The sequence below is a fragment of the Phyllobates terribilis genome, unplaced genomic scaffold, assembly GCF_046119375.1.
Source record: "Phyllobates terribilis strain yellow unplaced genomic scaffold, ASM4611937v1 Scaffold_9__5_contigs__length_417890890, whole genome shotgun sequence".
Taxonomy (NCBI): Eukaryota; Metazoa; Chordata; class Amphibia; order Anura; family Dendrobatidae; genus Phyllobates; species Phyllobates terribilis.
The window spans coordinates 188,279,176-188,302,220 of NW_027362769.1; the positions used below are offsets into that span (position 1 = coordinate 188,279,176).

General features: G+C 52.6%; 1 protein-coding gene across 1 annotated transcript in view; it reads right to left on the reverse strand.

Annotated features, from left to right (window-relative positions):
- The window catches only part of ADCY5 (adenylate cyclase 5), a 268,384-nt gene extending 250,682 nt beyond the window's left edge, over positions 1 to 17,702 (reverse strand). Inside the window, exon 1 of the mRNA XM_073647525.1 lies at positions 15,913 to 17,702. Within this exon, the coding sequence (XP_073503626.1) occupies positions 15,913 to 16,815 (903 nt within the window). The 5' untranslated portion in view covers positions 16,816 to 17,702. The remainder of the gene's footprint in view (positions 1 to 15,912) is intronic.
- Positions 17,703 to 23,045: the final 5,343 nt, after the last annotated feature.

The window sequence follows — 23,045 nt, forward strand, 5'->3', positions numbered from 1 at the left end:
CCAGCAGAATAGTGAGTGCAGCTCCGGGGGATAATACAGGAGGTAACTCAGGATCAGTAATGTAATGTATGTACACAGTGACTGCACCAGCAGAATAGTGAGTGCAGCTCTGGAGTATAATACAGGAGGTAACTCAGGATCAGTAATGTATGTACACAGTGACTGCACCAGCAGAATAGTGAGTGCAGCTCTGGAGAATAATACAGGAGGTAACTCAGGATCAGTAATGTAATGTATGTACACAGTGACTGCACCAGCAGAATAGTGAGTGCAGCTCTGGGGTATAATACAGGATGTAACTCAGGATCAGTAATGTAATGTATGTACACAGTGACTGCACCAGCAGAATAGTGAGTGCAGCTCTGGAGTATAATACAGGATGTAACTCAGGATCAGTAATGTAATGTATGTACACAGTGACTGCACCAGCAGAATAGAGAGTGCAGCTCTGGAGTTTAATACAGGATGTAACTCAGGATCAGTAATGTAATGTATGTACACAGTGACTGCACCAGCAGAATAGTGAGTGCAGCTCTGGAGTATAATACAGGATGTAACTCAGGATCAGTAATGTAATGTATGTACACAGTGACTGCACCAGCAGAATAGAGAGTGCAGCTCTGGAGTATAATACAGGATGTAACTCAGGATCAGTAATGTAATGTATGTACACAGTGACTGCACCAGCAGAATAGTGAGTGCAGCTCTGGAGTATAATACAGGATGTAACTCAGGATCAGTAATGTAATGTATGTACACAGTGACTGCACCAGCAGAATAGAGAGTGCAGCTCTGGAGTATAATACAGGAGGTAACTCAGGATCAGTAATGTAATGTATGTACACAGTGACTGCACCAGCAGAATAGTGAGTGCAGCTCTGGAGTATAATACAGGATGTAACTCAGGATCAGTAATGTAATGTATGTACACAGTGACTGCACCAGCAGAATAGTGAGTGCAGCTCTGGGGGATAATACTGAGGTAACTCAGGATCAGTAATGTAATGTATGTACACAGTGACTGCACCAGCAGAATAGTGAGTGCAGCTCTGGAGTATAATACAGGAGGTAACTCAGGATCAGTAATGTATGTACACAGTGACTGCACCAGCAGAATAGTGAGTGAAGCTCTGGAGTATAATACAGGATGTAACTCAGGATCAGTAATGTAATGTATGTACACAGTGACTGCACCAGCAGAATAGTGAGTGCAGCTCTGGAGTATAATACAGGAGGTAACTCAGGATCAGTAATGTAATGTATGTACACAGAGACTGCACCAGCAGAATAGTGAGTGCAGCTCTGGAGTATAATACAGGATGTAACTCAGGATCAGTAATGTAATGTATGTACACAGTGACTGCACCAGCAGAATAGTGAGTGCAGCTCTGGAGTATAATACAGGATGTAACTCAGGATCAGTAATGTATGTACACAGTGACTGCACCAGCAGAATAGTGAGTGCAGCTCTGGAGTATAATACAGGAGGTAACTCAGGATCAGCAATGTAATGTATGTACACAGAGACTGCACCAGCAGAATAGTGAGTGCAGCCCTGGAGTATAATACAGGAGGTAACTCAGGATCAGTAATGTAATGTATGTACACAGTGACTGCACCAGCAGAATAGTGAGTGCAGCTCTGGTGTATAATACAGGAGGTAACTCAGGATCAGTAATGTAATGTATGTACACAGTGACTGCACCAACAGAATAGTGAGTGCAGCTCTGGAGTATAATACAGGAGGTAACTCAGGATCAGTAATGTAATGTATGTACACAGTGACTGCACCAGCAGAATAGTGAGTGCAGCTCTGGGGTATAATACAGGAGGTAACTCAGGATCAGTAATGTAATGTATGTACACAGTGACTGCACCAGCAGAATAGTGAGTGCAGCTCTGGAGTATAATACAGGATGTAACTCAGGATCAGTAATGTAATGTATGTACACAGTGACTGCACCAGCAGAATAGTGAGTACAGCTCTGGAGTATAATACAGGAGGTAATTCAGGATCAGTAATGTATGTACGCTGGTTACGGAGATTTATTCTATAACAATGCCCTGGAGTCTGGCAGTGCAGGAGTCCCTGGTTGGCAGTACCATACCCTGCTGTTGCCTGTGCCATGTCGGCGTACGTCCCATTGTGTCAGGGTAACAATGTATCAGTGTATAGACGGAGCGCTGACCTCCCGTATACAGAGCGTCCAGCTGCAACAACAAATAATCAGATAGCTATTATTAATCTCATAGGGATACAGAGCGGAGCCAAGTCCGTGTGCAGAGCAGATGGTGTGTGATGGACAGGCGCTGGCTCCGACACCCAGCCGCTCACACATAACTTAACCTAACATCTGCCAGGGGCATCCACAGCGCCAAGGAGAAGGGGCACAAACATTCATTACACCAGAGGAATCTGCACCTGAAATCATCCCAGGAGCCGCCCGCTGGCAGCTTCACTATGGTCTACGGCAGAGCCTCCCCCAATAAGAAGCAGCCGACTGGAAACCATCAGCAAGCAGGACACCAGCTGTTCACTGATGCTTGTGTGAAGCTACAGCTTTAGTAAATGCCCAGGACAGGAGTACAGGCTTTGGTTCCAGATTATCAGATTTTCCGAATGATCAGATACTAGATAACAGGGATTGTCACAATACGGGTTATTATGGGCCAGGTCAGCACAGAGAGGGTTAAATCAGAAAGGAGGAAATCACAACAGAGCGAATGGGCCGCCACGGGACGCACGCCAAGCAAACGCCGATTGCCATGGCAACAGCAATACGAAATGTGATGAGGAGGGGGGCGCAGTGCCGCTAATTACCACAGAATCACGTGTGTGCGTCTGTTTACACACAACGCAGCCGCCATGAGGAGACGGCGCCTCCAGCACCTGCTCGGGCAGCAGCGGCCGGACGTCGCCATGGCTGTCCATCACTACAAAACCATGGAATCAAGAGAGGGCGCGACCCTGGCGCAGATAATCCCTGCCGGGGGGCAACACGACCGGCCGCCGCCGCGGGACCCAAACTGCACGGAGATGGCGCAGTCACAGGACAATGGACGATGCAAGGACACAGGGAGCCCGGCTGCCCCATAGTTACCCGGCGGTGAACATTACATCTCTGCTGCTGCATCACTGCGCACTGTGACATCACTGTGTGCACTGTACCCAAGTGTGACATCACACGAGCCCTGCACTGTGACATCACTGTGTGCACTGTACCCAAGTGTGACATCACAAGAGCTCTGCACTGTGACATCACTGTGAGCACTGTACCCAAGTGTGACATCACAAGAGCTCTGCACTGTGACATCACTGTGTGCACTGTACCCAAGTGTGACATCACTGTGTGCACTGTACCCAAGTGTGACATCACACGAGCTCTGCACTGTGACATCACTGAGCACTGTACCCAAGTGTGACATCACAAGAGCTCTGCACTGTGACATGACTGTGTGCACTGTACCCAAGTGTGACATCACAAGAGCTCTGCACTGTGACATCACTGTGTGCACTGTACCCAAGTGTGACATCACTGTGTGCACTGTACCCAAGTGTGACATCACACGAGCTCTGCACTGTGACATCACTGTGAGCACTGTACCCAAGTGTGACATCACAAGAGCTCTGCACTGTGACATCACTGTGTGCACTGTACCCAAGTGTGACATCACAAGAGCTCTGTACTGTGACATCACTGTGTGCACTGTACCCAAGTGTGACATCACAAGAGCTCTGTACTGTGACATGACTGTGTGCACTGTACCCAAGTGTGACATCACAAGAGCTCTGCACTGTGACATCACTGTGTGCACTGTACCCAAGTGTGACATCACAAGAGCTCTGTACTGTGACATGACTGTGTGCACTGTACCCAAGTGTGACATCACTGTGTGCACTGTACCCAAGTGTGACATCACACGAGCTCTGTACTGTGACATCACTGTGTGCACTGTACCCAAGTGTGACATCACACGAGCTCTGCACTGTGACATCACTGTGAGCACTGTACCCAAGTGTGACATCACAAGAGCTCTGCACTGTGACATCACTGTGTGCACTGTACCCAAGTGTGACATCACAAGAGCTCTGCACTGTGACATCACTGTGTGCACTGTACCCAAGTGTGACATCACAAGAGCTCTGCACTGTGACATCACTGTGTGCACTGTACCCAAGTGTGACATCACAAGAGCTCTGCACTGTGACATCACTGTGTGCACTGTACCCAAGTGTGACATCACAAGAGCTCTGCACTGTGACATCACTGTGTGCACTGTACCCAAGTGTGACATCACAAGAGCTCTGCACTGTGACATCACTGTGTGCACTGTACCCAAGTGTGACATCACAAGAGCTCTGCACTGTGACATCACTGTGTGCACTGTACCCAAGTGTGACATCACTGTGTGCACTGTACCCAAGTGTGACATCACACGAGCTCTGCACTGTGACATCACTGTGTGCACTGTACTCAAGTGTGACATCACAAGAGCTCTGCACTGTGACATCACTGTGTGCACTGTACCCAAGTGTGACATCACAAGAGCTCTGCACTGTGACATCACTGTGTGCACTGTACCCAAGTGTGACATCACAAGAGCTCTGCACTGTGACATCACTGTGTGCACTGTACCCAAGTGTGACATCACTGTGTGCACTGTACCCAAGTGTGACATCACAAGAGCTCTGCACTGTGACATCACTGTGTGCACTGTACCCAAGTGTGACATCACTGTGTGCACTGTACCCAAGTGTGACATCACACGAGCTCTGCACTGTGACATCACTGAGCACTGTACCCAAGTGTGACATCACAAGAGCTCTGCACTGTGACATGACTGTGTGCACTGTACCCAAGTGTGACATCACAAGAGCTCTGCACTGTGACATCACTGTGTGCACTGTACCCAAGTGTGACATCACTGTGTGCACTGTACCCAAGTGTGACATCACACGAGCTCTGCACTGTGACATCACTGTGAGCACTGTACCCAAGTGTGACATCACAAGAGCTCTGCACTGTGACATCACTGTGTGCACTGTACCCAAGTGTGACATCACAAGCGCTCTGTACTGTGACATCACTGTGTGCACTGTACCCAAGTGTGACATCACAAGAGCTCTGTACTGTGACATGACTGTGTGCACTGTACCCAAGTGTGACATCACAAGAGCTCTGCACTGTGACATCACTGTGTGCACTGTACCCAAGTGTGACATCACAAGAGCTCTGTACTGTGACATGACTGTGTGCACTGTACCCAAGTGTGACATCACTGTGTGCACTGTACCCAAGTGTGACATCACACGAGCTCTGTACTGTGACATCACTGTGTGCACTGTACCCAAGTGTGACATCACACGAGCTCTGCACTGTGACATCACTGTGAGCACTGTACCCAAGTGTGACATCACACGAGCTCTGCACTGTGACATCACTGTGTGCACTGTACCCAAGTGTGACATCACAAGAGCTCTGCACTGTGACATCACTGTGTGCACTGTACCCAAGTGTGACATCACAAGAGCTCTGCACTGTGACATCACTGTGTGCACTGTACCCAAGTGTGACATCACAAGAGCTCTGCACTGTGACATCACTGTGTGCACTGTACCCAAGTATGACATCACAAGAGCTCTGCACTGTGACATCACTGTGTGCACTGTACCCAAGTGTGACATCACTGTGTGCACTGTACCCAAGTGTGACATCACACGAGCTCTGCACTGTGACATCACTGTGTGCACTGTACTCAAGTGTGACATCACAAGAGCTCTGCACTGTGACATCACTGTGTGCACTGTACCCAAGTGTGACATCACAAGAGCTCTGCACTGTGACATCACTGTGTGCACTGTACCCAAGTGTGACATCACAAGAGCTCTGCACTGTGACATCACTGTGTGCACTGTACCCAAGTGTGACATCACTGTGTGCACTGTACCCAAGTGTGACATCACAAGAGCTCTGCACTGTGTCATCACTGTGTGCACTGTACCCAAGTGTGACATCACAAGAGCTCTGCACTGTGACATCACTGTGTGCACTGTACCCAAGTGTGACATCACTGTGTGCACTGTACCCAAGTGACATCACAAGAGCTCTGCACTGTGACATCACTGTGTGCACTGTACCCAAGTGTGACATCACAAGAGCTCTGCACTGTGACATCACTGTGTGCACTGTACCCAAGTGTGACATCACTGTGTGCACTGTACCCAAGTGTGACATCACACGAGCTCTGCACTGTGACATCACTGTGTGCACTGTACCCAAGTGTGACATCACAAGAGCTCTGCACTGTGACATCACTGTGTGCACTGTACCCAAGTGTGACATCACTGTGTGCACTGTACCCAAGTGTGACATCACACGAGCTCTGTACTGTGACATCACTGTGTGCACTGTACCCAAGTGTGACATCACACGAGCTCTGCACTGTGACATCACTGTGTGCACTGTACCCAAGTGTGACATCACTGTGTGCACTGTACCCAAGTGTGACATCACACGAGCTCTGCACTGTGACATCACTGTGAGCACTGTACCCAAGTGTGACATCACACGAGCTCTGCACTGTGACATCACTGTGTGCACTGTACCCAAGTTTGACATCACACGAGCTCTGCACTGTGACATCACTGTGTGCACTGTACCCAAGTTTGACATCACACGAGCTCTGCACTGTGACATCACTGTGTGCACTGTACCCAAGTGTGACATCACAAGAGCTCTGCACTGTGACATCACTGTGTGCACTGTACCCAAGTGTGACATCACACGAGCCCTGCACTGTGACATCACACAAGCTCTGCACTGTGACATCAGGTGTGCACTGTACCCAAGTGTGACATCACACGAGCTCTGCACTGTGACATCACTGTACCCAAGTGTGACATCACACGAGCTCTGCACTGTGACATCACTGTGTGCACTGTACCCAAGTGTGACATCACACGAGCTCTGCACTGTGACATCACTGTGAGCACTGTACCCAAGTGTGACATCACACGAGCCCTGCACTGTGACATCACACGAGCTCTGCACTGTGACATCAGGTGTGCACTGTACCCAAGTGTGACATCACACGAGCTCTGCACTGTGACATCACTGTGTGCACTGTACCCAAGTGTGACATCACACGAGCTCTGCACTGTGACATCACTGTGTGCACTGTACCCAAGTGTGACATCACACGAGCTCTGCACTGTGACATCACTGTGAGCACTGTACCCAAGTGTGACATCACATGAGCCCTGCACTGTGACATCACTGTGTGCACTGTACCCAAGTGTGACATCACACGAGCTCTGCACTGTGACATCACTGTACCCAAGTGTGACCTCACACGAGCTCTGCACTGTGACATCAGGTGTGCACTGTACCCAAGTGTGACATCACACGAGCTCTGCACTGTGACATCACTTTGTGCACTGTACCCAAGTGTGACATCACACGAGCTCTGCACTGTGACATCAGGTGTGCACAGTACCCAAGTGTTGCATCACACGAGCTCTGCACTGTGACATCACACGAGCTCTGCACTGTGACATCACTGTGTGCACTGTACCCAAGTGTGACATCACACGAGCTCTGCACTGTGATATCACACGAGCTCTGCACTGTGACGTCAGGTGTGCACTGTACCCAAGTGTGACATCACACGAGCTCTACACTGTGACATCACTGTGTGCACTGTACCCAAGTGTGACATCACATGAGCTCTGCACAGTGACATCAGGTGCGCACTGTACCCAAGTGTGACATCACACAAGCTCTGAACTGTGACATCAGGTGCGCACTGTACCCAAGTGTGACATCACACAAGCTCTGAACTGCGACATCAGGTGCGCACTGTACCCAAGTGTGACATCACACGAGCTCTGCACTGTGACATCACACGAGCTCTGCACTGTGACATCAGGTATGCACTGTACCCAAGTGTGACATCACACGAGCTCTGCACTGTGATATCACACGAGCTCTGCACTGTGACGTCAGGTGTGCACTGTACCCAAGTGTGACATCACACGAGCTCTACACTGTGACATCACTGTGTGCACTGTACCCAAGTGTGACATCACACGAGCTCTGCACTGTGACATCAGGTGTGCACTGTACCCAAGTATGACATCACACGGTCTCTGCACTGTGACATCACACGAGCTCTGCACTGCGACATCAGGTGTGCACTGTACCCAAGTGTGACATCACTGTGTGCACTGTACCCAAGTGTGACATCACACAAGCTCTGCACTGCGACATCAGGTGTGCACTGTACCCAAGTGTGACATCACACGAGCTCTGCACTGTGACATCATTGTGTGCACTGTACCCAAGTGTGACATCACACGAGCCCTGCACTGTGACATCATTGTGTGCACTGTACCCAAGTGTGACATCACACGAGCTCTGCACTGTGACATCATTGTGTGCACTGTACCCAAGTGTGACATCACACGAGCTCTGCACTGTGACATCACTGTGTGCACTGTACCCAAGTGTGACATCACACGAGCTCTGCACTGTGACATCACTGTGTGCACTGTACCCAAGTGTGACATCACACGAGCTCTGCACTGTGACATCAGGTGTGCACTGTACCCAAGTGTGACATCACACGGTCTCTGCACTGTGACATCATTGTGTGCACTGTACCCAAGTGTGACATCACATGAGCTCAACACTGTGACATCACTGTGTGCACTGTACCCCAGTGTGACATCACACTAGCTCTGCACTGTGACATCAGGTGTGCACTGTACCCAAGTGTGACATCACACGGTCTCTGCACTGTGACATCACACGAGCTCTGCACTGCGACATCATTGTGTGCACTGTAACCAAGTGTGACATCACACGAGCTCTGCACTGTGACATCATTGTGTGCACTGTAACCAAGTGTGACATCACACGAGCTCTGCAGTGTGACATCATTGTGTGCACTGTAACCAAGTGTGACATCACTCGAGCTCTGCACTGTGACATCAGGTGTGCACTGTACCCAAGTGTGACATCACACAAGCTCTGCACTGTACCCAAGTGTGACATCACACGAGCTCTGTACTGTGACATCACACGAGCTCTGCACTGTGACATCACTGTGTGCATTCTTTTTGCACTGTGACATTACTTTGTGTATTATCCTGTGTTACCACATCATGGCTTGTATAACTCCTTAACTATATCTTCACCAATGTGATGTCACCATGGGCATAGTCCCTATGCTCTGACATCACTGTGTGCATCATCCCTGTACTGCAACCCCACGGGATTTATTTCTTCATTGTGACATTTCATTACCTTTATGCACAAAGATAATTTCTCTTCACATCACAAACACCTGATTCCACTAATGTGTGAAGTTCCCCTTTAAGTACAACAATCCAGAGGATGAGGACTGGGAAATCCTCGATATATGGGAGAAATTCTGGTTACATCTGTATCACCATAAAAGAATGTGGAGGGTGGGAAATGCGCTTCTATAAATAACAGTATATGGGAATGAAGTGAGACGCATGTGACCGGAGACGCAACGCACTTCAAATCACTGAATACAAAGTGCACAGACCCTCCTGACCCTCCGCTGGCCACACGGAGGGGCTGACCCACGTCGCCAGTGACGATGGATGGTCTCTGGATCAGTTTGTGATCATACCTATGATGCTTCACAGTGAAGAGGCCGCAGAGGACGGATGAGCAAACGCCCAGTACTGTGGGGCAGGGCTGTGGGGTCGGAGTTGGAGTCTGAGGTTTGGCTTACCGGCTCCACAGCCCTGCTGTGGGGGCCACAGACGTAGACAGAGTCCTGCACTAGTGTAATATCCAATGTGGACGGTCAGAGTAAAGAAAGAAGCCATTGTGCATCCCCATCCTGCCGCCTATCAGGGGTGTAGGACCCATAAGAGCCAGGGCCGTGGAGTCCGAGTCGTGGAGTCAGAGGTCATTTTGGTGGAGTATAAACTCCTAAAATATATAATATATTGGGTGCAGTCGTTCAATGCAGTTTGTGGGGAATATTTTTTCATAATAATTTGGGAAAGTCATGAAATATCCTATAAATGTCTGTCCTATTCCTGATCTCAGGGTCTGGACTTTTAGCTGAGATGAATCTGTGCTGCAGTAAATTTATCACTTACACATGAGCCGTGTATGAGGGGGCCGGAGCCGCGTATGAGGGGGCCGGAGCCGCGTATGAGGGGGCCGGAGCCGCGTATGAGGGGGCCGGAGCCGCGTATGAGGGGGTCGGAGCCGCGTATGAGGGGGTCGGAGCCGCGTATGAGGGGGTCGGAGCCGCGTATGAGGGGGTCGGAGCCGCGTATGAGGGGGCCGGAGCCGCGTATGAGGGGGCCGGAGCCGCGTATGAGGGGGCCGGAGCCGCGTATGAGGGGGCCGGAGCCGCGTATGAGGGGGCCGGAGTCGCGTATGAGGGGGTCGGAGCCGCGTATGAGGGGGTCGGAGCCGCGTATGAGGGGGTCGGAGCCGCGTATGAGGAGGTCGGAGTCGCGTATGAGGAGGTCGGAGTCGCGTATGAGGAGGTCGGAGTCGCGTATGAGGAGGTCGGAGTCGCGTATGAGGGAGTCGGAGCCGCGTATGAGGGAGTCGGAGCCGTGTATGAGGGAGTCGGAGTCGTGGAAATGGAGGCGTCCAGAGCCCTGAGAGCTCCCGCATGATGTCAGCCAGTGCCCAAGATCCTACAGCATCTATTATAGTCCTGCTCTCCCCCAACCCACAGTCATTACAGATCAGGACAGATGGAGGACCAAGGTAGAACATGCAGTAGGAGGCTCCTTGTTCTGGCCGTTGGGAAATGGAGACTGTTGCCCTAAACTGCCTAGATTTTAGTGACACAGAATATTTATATAACACCGCTACACAGAACCCATATAATACTCGCCAAATGGACCCCACGTGACACCGCTACACAGAACCCATATAATACCCGCCAAATGGACCCCACGTGACACCGCTACACAGAACCCATATAATACTCGCCAAATGGACCCCACGTGACGCCGCTACACAGAACCCATATAATACCCGCCAAATGGTCCCCACGTGACGCCGCTACACAGAACCCATATAATACCCGCCAAATGGACCCCACGTGACGCCGCTACACAGAACCCATATAATACCCGCCAAATGGTCCCCACGTGACGCCGCTACACAGAACCCATATAATACCCGCCAAATGGTCCCCACGTGACGCCGCTACACAGAACCCATATAATACCCACCAAATGGTCCCCACGTGACGCCGCTACACAGAACCCATATAATACCCGCCAAATGGTCCCCACGTGACGCCGCTACACAGAACCCATATAATACCCGCCAAATGGTCCCCACGTGACGAAGCTACAAAGAACCCATATAATACCGGCCAAATGGTCCACACGTGACACCGCCACACAGAACCCATATAATACCCGCCAAATGGTCCCCACGTGACGAAGCTACACAGAACCCATATAATACCCGCCAAATGGACCCCACGTGACGCCGCTACACAGAACCCATATAATACCCGCCAAATGGACCCCACGTGACGCCGCTACACAGAACCCATATAATACCCGCCAAATGGACCCCACGTGACGCCGCTACACAGAACCCATATAATACCCGCCAAATGGACCCCACGTGACGCCGCTACACAGAACCCATAGAATACCCGCCAAATGGACCCCACGTGACGAAGCTACACAGAACCCATATAATACCCGCCAAATGGACCCCACGTGACGCCGCTACACAGAACCCATATAATACCCGCCAAATGGACCCCACGTGACGCCGCTACACAGAACCCATATAATACCAGCCAAATGGACCCCACGTGACGCCGCTACACAGAACCCATATAATACCCGCCAAATGGACCCCACGTGACGAAGCTACACAGAACCCATATAATACCCGCCAAATGGACCCCACGTGACGAAGCTACACAGAACCCATATAATACCCGCCAAATGGACCCCACGTGACGCCGCTACACAGAACCCATATAATACCCGCCAAATGGACCCCACGTGACGCCGCTACACAGAACCCATATAATACCCGCCAAATGGTCCCCACGTGACGCCGCTACACAGAACCCATATAATACCCGCCAAATGGACCCCACGTGACGCCGCTACACAGAACCCATATAATACCCGCCAAATGGACCCCACGTGACGCCGCTACACAGAACCCATATAATACCCGCCAAATGGACCCCACGTGACGCCGCTACACAGAACCCATATAATACCCGCCAAATGGACCCCACGTGACGCCGCTACACAGAACCCATATAATACCCGCCAAATGGTTCCCACGTGACACCGCTACACAGAACCCATATAATACCGGCCAAATGGTTCCCACGTGACACCGCTACACAGAACCCATATAATACCCGCCAAATGGACCCCACGTGACGCCGCTACACAGAACCCATATAATACCCGCCAAATGGACCCCACGTGACGCCGCTACACAGAACCCATATAATACCCGCCAAATGGACCCCACGTGACGCCGCTACACAGAACCCATATAATACCGGCCAAATGGTTCCCACGTGACATCGCCACACAGAACCCATATAATACCCGAAAATGGACCCCACGTGACGCCGCTACACAGAACCCATATAATACCGGCCAAAAGGACCCCACGTGACACCGCTACACAGAACCCATATAATACCCGCCAAATGGACCCCACGTGACACCGCTACACAGAACCCATATGATACCCGCCAAATGGTCCCCACGTGACACCGCTACACAGAACCCATATGATACCCGCCACATGGTCCTCACGTGACACCGCTATAGAGTTCACATGTAATACCCGCCAAAAGGTCCCCACGTGACACCGCCACACAGAACCCAATCTAATATCCGCCACATGGTCCCCACGTGACGCCGCTACACAGAACCCATATGATACCCGCCAAATGGTCCCCACGTGACGCCGCTACACAGAACCCATATAATACCCGCCAAATGGTCCCCACGCGACGCCGCTACACAGAACCCATATAATACCCGCCAAATGGTCCCCACGTGACGCCGCTACACAGAACCCATATAATACCCGCCAAATAATCCCCACATGACACCGCTACACAGAACCCATATAATACCCGCCAAATAATCCCCACATGACACCGCTACACAGAACCCATATAATACCCGCCAAATAATCCCCACATGACACCGCTACACAGAACCCATATAATACCCGCCAAATAATCCCCACATGACACCGCTACACAGAACCCATATAATCTTACAAATTGTGCCAAAATAATACCGCAATTCAGTGCCCATGTAATACCCACAAAATAGCCTCTAAACAACACCGCTACCCCGAACCCGTGTAATCATATACACTGCCCATAGAATGACCACCATATAGTCAACATATAGCACCACTATACAGTGCCCATATAATCACATACAGTTACCTAATTAACACAATACAACACAGCTGCAACCTTTTAAGAAGTCAGTTTTTGGGCCCCATACAGCGAGGGCCCCAGCAGATGGAAGCTTCAGTGTAATCAGAAGTTTTGCACAGATTTGGCTTCAATATTAATCACCGACTCGTTCGCGCCATCAACGGCACAGAGGACAGAGCGCACAATAAGAACTGCTCCCACAGCTGAGGGTTTGTTACATTGTTCAGTATCAGTGTAGCTTACACTCATTAGTACCAAGTCCAGGACTTTTTTACCCCTCATAGAGGACTGTCAGGACTTCAGCCGTGATGATAGCACGCACGGCTAGTCATCGCTGCCTGGCAGGTAAACAATGATGAGGACCACCAGAGCATCAGGGCTGGAGCAGCGGGTAACCCCTGAAGATTCAAGGCTGAAGGAGATGGAACCACCAGACCATCAGGGCTAGAGAGGTGGGGGACACCTGCAGATTCAAGACTGGGATAGAGAGAACCACCAGGAGTATCAGGGCTGGAATCAGAGCTTGAGCGGTGGGGGCTACCTAAGGATTCAAAGTGGCAGCAAAGAGAACCACCAGAGAATCAAGGCTGGAGGGCCTGCGGATTCAAGGCTGCAGCAGAGAGGACCACCACAGCATCAGGGATGGAGCAGCGGGGACCGCTGAAGATTCAAGGCTGAAGCAGAGGGAAATACCAGAGCAACAGGGCTGGAGGGTAGGGGGCCACCTGCAGATTCACGACTGGGATAGAGAGAAGCACCAGGAGTTGCAGGGCTGGAGCAGCGGTGGCCATCTGAGGATTCCAGGCAGCAGGAGAGAGGACCACTAGAGAATCAGGGCTGGAGCAGAGAGGACCACCACAGCATCAGGGCTAGAGCAGCGGGGAACACCTGCAGATTCAAGACTGGGATAGAGAGAAGCACCAGGAGTTGCAGGGCTGGAGCAGCGGTGGCCATCTGAGGATTCCAGGCAGCAGGAGAGAGGACCACTAGAGAATCAGGGCTGGAGCAGAGGGGGCCACCTGCAGATTCAAGGCTGGAGCAGAGAGGACCACCACAGCATCAGGGCTAGAGCAGCGGGGAACACCTGCAGATTCAAGGCTGCAGCAGAGAGGACCACCACAGCATCAGGGCTAGAGCAGCAGGGGGGCCACCCGCAGATTCAAAGCTGCAGCAGAGAGGACCACCACAGCATCAGGGCTAGAGCAGCAGGGGGCCACCCGCAGATTCAAAGCTGCAGCAGAGAGGACCACCACAGCATCAGGGCTAGAGCAGCAGGGGGCCACCCGCAGATTCAAAGCTGCAGCAGAGAGGACCACCACAGCATCAGGGCAGGAGTAGTGGGGGACCACCTGCAGATTCAAGGCTGCAGCAGAGAGGACCACCACAGCATCAGGGCTGGAGCAGCGGGGAACACCTGCAGATTCAAGGCTGCAGCAGAGAGGACCAGCACAGCATCAGGGCTGGAGAGGTGGGGGTCACCTGTGGATTCAAAGCTGCAGCAGAGTGGACCACCAGAGCATGAGAGGTGGGGGTCACCTGTGGATTCAAAGCTGCAGCAGACAGAACCAAAGTATCAAGGCATGTAACAGGTGCAGAACTCATTTTTTTTTCATTTAACTTTTAAAACTAATCGACCGCCCTTTAAGAACTGCTCCGTCCTGTGCATAGCATATACATCTCTCATATATGTGCGCACGCGTCTTTCTGCACAACCATCAGTCAGTTATGGTGGATGCTCCGGACACTTCTGACAGTGATCGGCTCAGATCACAGATAGTCTTCTGCCTTAAAAGGGAAGAAATAAAATGTTTCCTCGCACTGTATGATCAGAACTGGGACACGTGCAGTGCGGAGACGCCGCTGCAGCCAGCTCCACTAGTGGACACAGTGAATGAGAACGTATGTGACGGGGACATGCACGACGGGCAGCAGGTATACAGAGTATACAGCACAGCTACATGGATGGAAATGAATCTCACAATCAATGTACAATGTGAACGAAGCCAGTCAGCGACCTCCCCACCTACCGCTCTGACCTATTTCTTAGGTCTGTTTCTTGGTTAGTTCAGTGACCACCATGATGGCAGCCAGGAGGATTATCACCCAACTCTCCCCAAAACAGCGATTTTTGAGGGAGGGATAGTTACTGAGGGTAAATCATTGTAGGGGTGATGCCCCCAGGGTCCCTACGAAACCAGCGCTGCCCAGTGACAGCAATTCTCAGAGTAGTCGCGTGAAGAAAATGGTTTCTGCATCTCCTCCGCGACCCGCAGCGCACGACTAGTTTACAGATGCGATTTATCTGGTAATTCTCCTGTGGCACAGGCCAGTAACCAGTTTGGGTCTGTGCTCTGCGGTCGAGCAGGGCCCCCAGTGTAGAGGTGATCTTCAAGTCTCTGTGTAACCTATACTGTGGGATGGAAGGAGATGGGGGGCACTCACCTGCTTCACCAAGAATTCGTCGCTTTCATTGATTTTCAGGGAGATGGCGAGATGAGTGGCGGACAGGACGATCCCGCTGAGGACCGCCGCTCTCATCCGCACTGGAAGCAGAGTGTACACGGTGTAGATGAAGAACATGGTCCACCAGATCCCATCAGAGGCGCTGCGGGGTCTCACCAGAAGGACGCAGACCACCTGCACCATGAAGATGACGATGATGACGGTGTAACACGCCAGCCACATGTAGTCCTGGTGGAAGTCGTTCCGATTGCATACACCGATGAGCACTATAATGATCAGCATGGCCACACACAGGACCACCACATAAGGCACCTGGTAGAGCTGGTGGAGGCAGTGGAAGGTGAGCAGCACCAGGCACAGCAGGATCAGCACAGACATCAGCATGGTCAGACTGCTCTGGTTCAGCCTGAAGAAGTAGCGCTGGTAAAGCTTCTCAAGTTTATCCGACTGGAACTTCTTAGAGCGGAAAATCTGCAGGATATTGGTCAGACAGACCCCCATGGAGAAGCGGAACTCCGAGCCATCCTCCGGGCCTTTACCCGACTTCTCATCCAACCCCAGTTCCACCGATTTGGGTCTCACCTCCCCCGCGGGCCGCTTCTGGAGGGGCTTGTTGTTGTTTCTGCTCTCCTCCCCATGCTCCTGCCAGGCCGACCGGGATCGGAAGCCGACCTTATTGTCCGACAGGGCGTTCTTCCCCGGCTGAGGCTCGTAGTCCTCCTCGCTCCTCCACAGTCCCATCATCCGGGAGGTCTTCTTCCTAGAATAGGGGCAGCCATTGGCCCTGGTCTCTGCTTCGCCCCAAGCTGAACGGTGCTCTGCCCCAGAACGTACGACTGTTGCCCCAAATCCTGGTGGGCTCACACTGTTTGACCTAGACATGGCCCCTGATTCCAGGCCTGTGGGTCACATGCCACAGGTGAGCCACCCGCTCAGGGGGAGCCACAGAAGCCCCAAATCTCACGGCTGCAGGAGGATCTCCGGGGGGAGCTGACCCTTTCCTTCCATTGTCACCTGTGGCACCAGAATCCACCAATCACAATGATAACGATATGGAGAAGGTTCCGCGATCAGCAGCGATCACATGGATCTATTATAATCCACCAGTAAGCGAATCATCCAGATCCCCAGGATCCAGCCCCAGATCTGTGCAGATCCATCACCAGATCCCAGAGCAGCCGAACAAGACGATACATTAACCCTTACTTATCAGGCTGAGTGCAACCACCCAAAGGCGAGATCAGCTCCAATCCACAGAGGATGATGGGCGCAGCAGAGATGATGGGAGACATCCCCAGCAGATCGTCAGTCAGATGGTGCCTCGGTGTGAGGGCAGGAGGGGCTGGAAGCCGCGTCCCCCAGCAGAGGCTTCAGGAGGGAGGCATGGAGTCATCCACAGGCTCTGCAGCCAGCCTCCTCCATGCGCTCAGGCTGTGGAGCTTCCTCCCCCTCTCATGCAGTCATCCAGCAGCCAGCATGGAAGGCTTCTCTGCACCCACAGCTGCAATCCGCACCAGATTCCTCAGATCGCTCACAGCAGATTTCCGAATCGCTCCTAGGAGCACAGATGGCTCTTAGCAGAGGTTGGATCATCCGACCTTGTGGATTCCACACGATCCAGTTGTTGGGATCTTGTTCATATACTTGACTCCAGAGTAAAATTCTCGATCGAATAGCAAAATCCAGATCTTCGGCGGCTACGGCAGCACCGGATCCAGCACCGACCGCTATGAGCTTTGTAGTCTCATTCAACCGAACGGCAAGCACAAGCCCCGCCCACTGCCCGCCTCTGATCAAAGGGGATTGGCTCAGACGCGCTGTTAGAATCTACCCCTGTTCTCTGATTGGTCAGAAACCTGTTTAATGCCTGAAAAGTGATACATTGCACATAAGCATATGTAAATAGCGATCACAGGACACAAGAGTGTGATACAGAGCACCTATGTATACACATATCTTATACACACATAGTATATATCTACGGAGGGAAGTACTGATCCCAAAGTCCTAATCATTCAATTCCAGATTCTGAATCAGCCTCATCACCCCCCAGTATATAATATCTGGCCTCATCACCCCCCAGTATATAATATCTGGCCTCGTCACCCCCCTGTGTATAACATCCAGCCCCATCACCCCCCAGTGTATAACATCTAGCCCCATCACCCCCCGGTGTATAACATCCAGCCCCATCACCCCCCAGTATATAATATCTGGCCTCGTCACCCCCCTGTGTATAACATCCAGCCCCTCACCCCCCAGTGTATAACATCCAGCCCCTCACCCCCCCAGTGTATAACATCCAGCCCCTCACCCCCCGGTGTATAACATCCAGCCCCATCACCCCCCAGTGTATAACATCCAGCCCCTCACCCCCCAGTGTATAACATCCAGCCCCATCACCCCCCGGTGTATAACATCAGCCCCATCACCCCCCAGTGTATAACATCCAGCCCCATCACCCCCCAGTGTATAACATCCAGCCCCTCACCCCCCAGTGTATAACATCCAACCCCATCACCCCCCAGTGTATAACATCCAGCCCCTCACCCCCCGGTGTATAACATCCAGCCCCATCACCCCCCAGTGTATAACATCCAGCCCCTCACCCCCCAGTGTATAACATCCAGCCCCATCACCCCCCGGTGTATAACATCAGCCCCATCACCACCCCCAGTGTATAACATCCAGCCCGATCACCCCCCAGTGTATAACATCCAGCCCCTCACCCCCCAGTGTGTAACATCCAGCCCCTCACCCCCCAGTGTATAACATCCAGCCCCATCACCCCCCGGTGTATAACATCCAGCCCCATCACCCCCAGTGTATAACATCCAGCCCCTCACCCCCCAGTGTGTAACATCCAGCCCCTCACCCCCCAGTGTATAACATCCAGCCCCATCACCCCCCGGTGTATAACATCCAGCCCCATCACCCCCCCAGTGTATAACATCAGCCCCATCACCCCCCCAGTGTATAACATCCAGCCTCATCACCCCCCCAGTGTATAACATCCAGCCCCATCACCCCCCGGTGTATAACATCAGCCCCATCACCACCCCCAGTGTATAACATCCAGCCCCTCACCCCCCAGTGTATAACATCCAGCCCCATCACCCCCCCAGTGTATAACATCAGCCCCATCACCCCCCCAGTGTATAACATCAGCCCCATCACCCCCCCCAGTGTATAACATCAGCCCCCCCCCCCAGTGTATAACATCAGCCCCATCACCCCCCAGTGTATAACATCCAGCCCCATCACCCCCCGGTGTATAACATCCAGCCCCATCACCCCCCCAGTGTATAACATCCAGCCCCATCACCCCCCGGTGTATAACATCCAGCCCCTTCACCCCCCCAGTGTATAACATCCAGCCCCTCACCCTCCAGTGTATAACATCCAGCCCCATCACCCCCCAGTGTATAACATCAGCCCCATCACCCCCCCAGTGTATAACATCCAGCCCCATCACCCCCCCAGTGTATAACATCCAGCCCCATCACCCCCCCAGTGTATAACATCAGCCCCATCACCCCCCCAGTGTATAACATCCAGCCCCATCACCCCCCCAGTGTATAACATCCAGCCCCATCACCCCCCAGTGTATAACATCCAGCCCCTCACCCCCCAGTGTATAACATCCAGCCCCATCACCCCCCAGTGTATAACATCCAGCCCCCCCCCCAGTGTATAACATCAGCCCCATCACCCCCCAGTGTATAACATCAGCCCCATCACCCCCCCCAGTGTATAACATCAGCCCCATCACCCCCCCAGTGTATAACATCAGCCCCATCAAACCCCCCAGTGTATAACATCCAGCCCCATCACCCCCCAGTGTATAACATCCAGCCCCTCACCCCAGTGTATAACATCCAGCCCCATCACCCCCCAGTGTATAACATCAGCCCCATCACCCCCCAGTGTATAACATCCAGCCCCTCACCCCAGTGTATAACATCCAGCCCCTCACCCCAGTGTATAACATCCAGGCCCATCACCCCCCAGTGTATAACATCCAGCCCCATCACCACCCCCAGTGTATAACATCCAGCCCCATCACCCCCCAGTGTATAACATCAGCCCCATCACCCCCCAGTGTATAACATCCAGCCCCTCACCCCCCAGTGTATAACATCCAGCCCCTCACCCCAGTGTATAACATCCAGCCCCATCATCCCCCAGTGTATAACATCAGCCCCATCACCCCCCAGTGTATAACATCAGCCCCATCACCCCCCAGTGTATAACATCCAGCCCCATCATCCCCCAGTGTATAACATCAGCCCCATCACCCCCCAGTGTATAACATCCAGCCCCATCACCCCCCAGTGTATAACATCAGCCCCATCACCCCCCAGTGTATAACATCCAGCCCCTCACCCCCCAGTGTATAACATCCAGCCCCATCACCCCCCAGTGTATAACATCCAGCCCCTCACCCCAGTGTATAACATCCAGCCCCATCATCCCCCAGTGTATAACATCAGCCCCATCACCCCCCAGTGTATAACATCAGCCCCATCACCCCCCAGTGTATAACATCCAGCCCCTCACCCCCCAGTGTATAACATCCAGCCCCATCACCCCCCAGTGTATAACATCCAGCCCCTCACCCCAGTGTATAACATCCAGCCCCATCATCCCCCAGTGTATAACATCAGCCCCATCACCCCCCAGTGTATAACATCAGCCCCATCACCCCCCAGTGTATAACATCAGCCCCATCACCCCCCGGTGTATAACATCAGCCCCATCACCCCCCAGTGTATAACATCCAGCCCCATCACCCCCCAGTGTATAACATCCAGCCCCTCACCCTCCAGTGTATAACATCAGCCCCATCACCCCCCAGTGTATAACATCAGCCCCATCACCACTCCCAGTATATAACATCCAGCCCCATCACCCCCCAGTGTATAACATCCAGCCCCATCACCCCCCCCAGTGTATAACATCAGCCCCATCACCACTCCCAGTGTATAACATCCAGCCCCATCACCCCCCCAGTGTATAACATCCAGCCCCATCACCCCCCAGTGTATAACATCAGCCCCATCACCCCCCAGTGTATAACATCCAGCCCCATCACCCCCCAGTGTATAACATCCAGCCCCTCACCCCAGTGTATAACATCCAGCCCCATCACCCCCCAGTGTATAACATCCAGCCCCATCACCCCCCAGTGTATAACATCCAGCCCCTCACCCCAGTGTATAACATCCAGCCCTATCACCCCCCAGTGTATAACATCAGCCCCATCACCACTCCCAGTATATAACATCCAGCCCCATCACCCCCCAGTGTATAACATCCAGCCCCTCACCCTCCAGTGTATAACATCCAGCCCCATCACCCCCCAGTGTATAACATCAGCCCCATCACCCCCCAGTGTATAACATCAGCCCCATCACCCCCCAGTGTATAACATCCAGCCCCATCACCCCTCAGTGTATAACATCAGCCCCATCACCCCCCAGTGTATAACATCCAGCCCCATCACCCCTCAGTGTATAACATCAGCCCCATCACCCCCCAGTGTATAACATCCAGCCCCATCACCCCCCAGTGTATAACATCAGCCCCATCACCACTCCCAGTATATAACATCCAGCCCCATCACCCCCCAGTGTATAACATCCAGCCCCTCACCCTCCAGTGTATAACATCCAGCCCCATCACCCCCCAGTGTATAACATCAGCCCCATCACCCCCCAGTGTATAACATCAGCCCCATCACCCCCCAGTGTATAACATCCAGCCCCATCACCCCTCAGTGTATAACATCAGCCCCATCACCCCCCAGTGTATAACATCCAGCCCCATCACCCCTCAGTGTATAACATCAGCCCCATCACCCCCCAGTGTATAACATCCAGCCCCATCACCCCCCGGTGTATAACATCAGCCCCATCACCCCCCAGTGTATAACATCCAGCCCCATCACCCCCCAGTGTATAACATCCAGCCCCATCACCACCCCCAGTGTACAACATCCAGCCCCATCACCCCCCCAGTGTATAACATCCAGCTCCATCACCCCCCTGTGTATAACATCCAGCCCCATCACCCCCCGGTGTATAACATCCAGCCCCATCACCCCCCGGTGTATAACATCCAGCCCCATCACCCCCCCAGTGTATAACATCCAGCCCCTCACCCCCCAGTGTATAACATCAGCCCCATCACCCCCCGGTGTATAACATCAGCCCCATCACCCCCCAGTGTATAACATCCAGCCCCATCACCCCCCAGTGTATAACATCCAGCCCCATCACCCCCCTGTGTATAACATCCAGCCCCATCACCCCCCAGTGTATAACATCAGCCCCATCACCCCCCAGTGTATAACATCAGCCCCATCACCCCCCAGTGTATAACATCCAGCCCCATCACCCCCCCAGTGTATAACATCCAGCCCCATCACCCCCCTGTGTATAACATCCAGCCCCATCACCCCCCGGTGTATAACATCCAGCCCCATCACCCCCCGGTGTATAACATCCAGCCCCATCACCCCCCAGTGTATAACATCCAGCCCCTCACCCCCCAGTGTATAACATCCAGCCCCATCACCCCCCAGTGTATAATATCCATCCCAATCACTACCCCCAGTGTATAACATCCAGCCCCCCCCCAGTGTATAACATCCAGCCCCATCACCCCCCAGTGTATAACATCCAGCCCCTCACCCCAGTGTATAACATCCAGCCCCATCACCCCCCAGTGTATAACATCCAGCCCCATCACCCCCCAGTGTATAACATCCAGCCCCTCACCCCAGTGTATAACATCCAGCCCTATCACCCCCCAGTGTATAACATCAGCCCCATCACCACTCCCAGTATATAACATCCAGCCCCATCACCCCCCAGTGTATAACATCCAGCCCCTCACCCTCCAGTGTATAACATCAGCCCCATCACCCCCCAGTGTATAACATCAGCCCCATCACCCCCCAGTGTATAACATCCAGCCCCATCACCCCTCAGTGTATAACATCAGCCCCATCACCCCCCAGTGTATAACATCCAGCCCCATCACCCCTCAGTGTATAACATCAGCCCCATCACCCCCCAGTGTATAACATCCAGCCCCATCACCCCCCG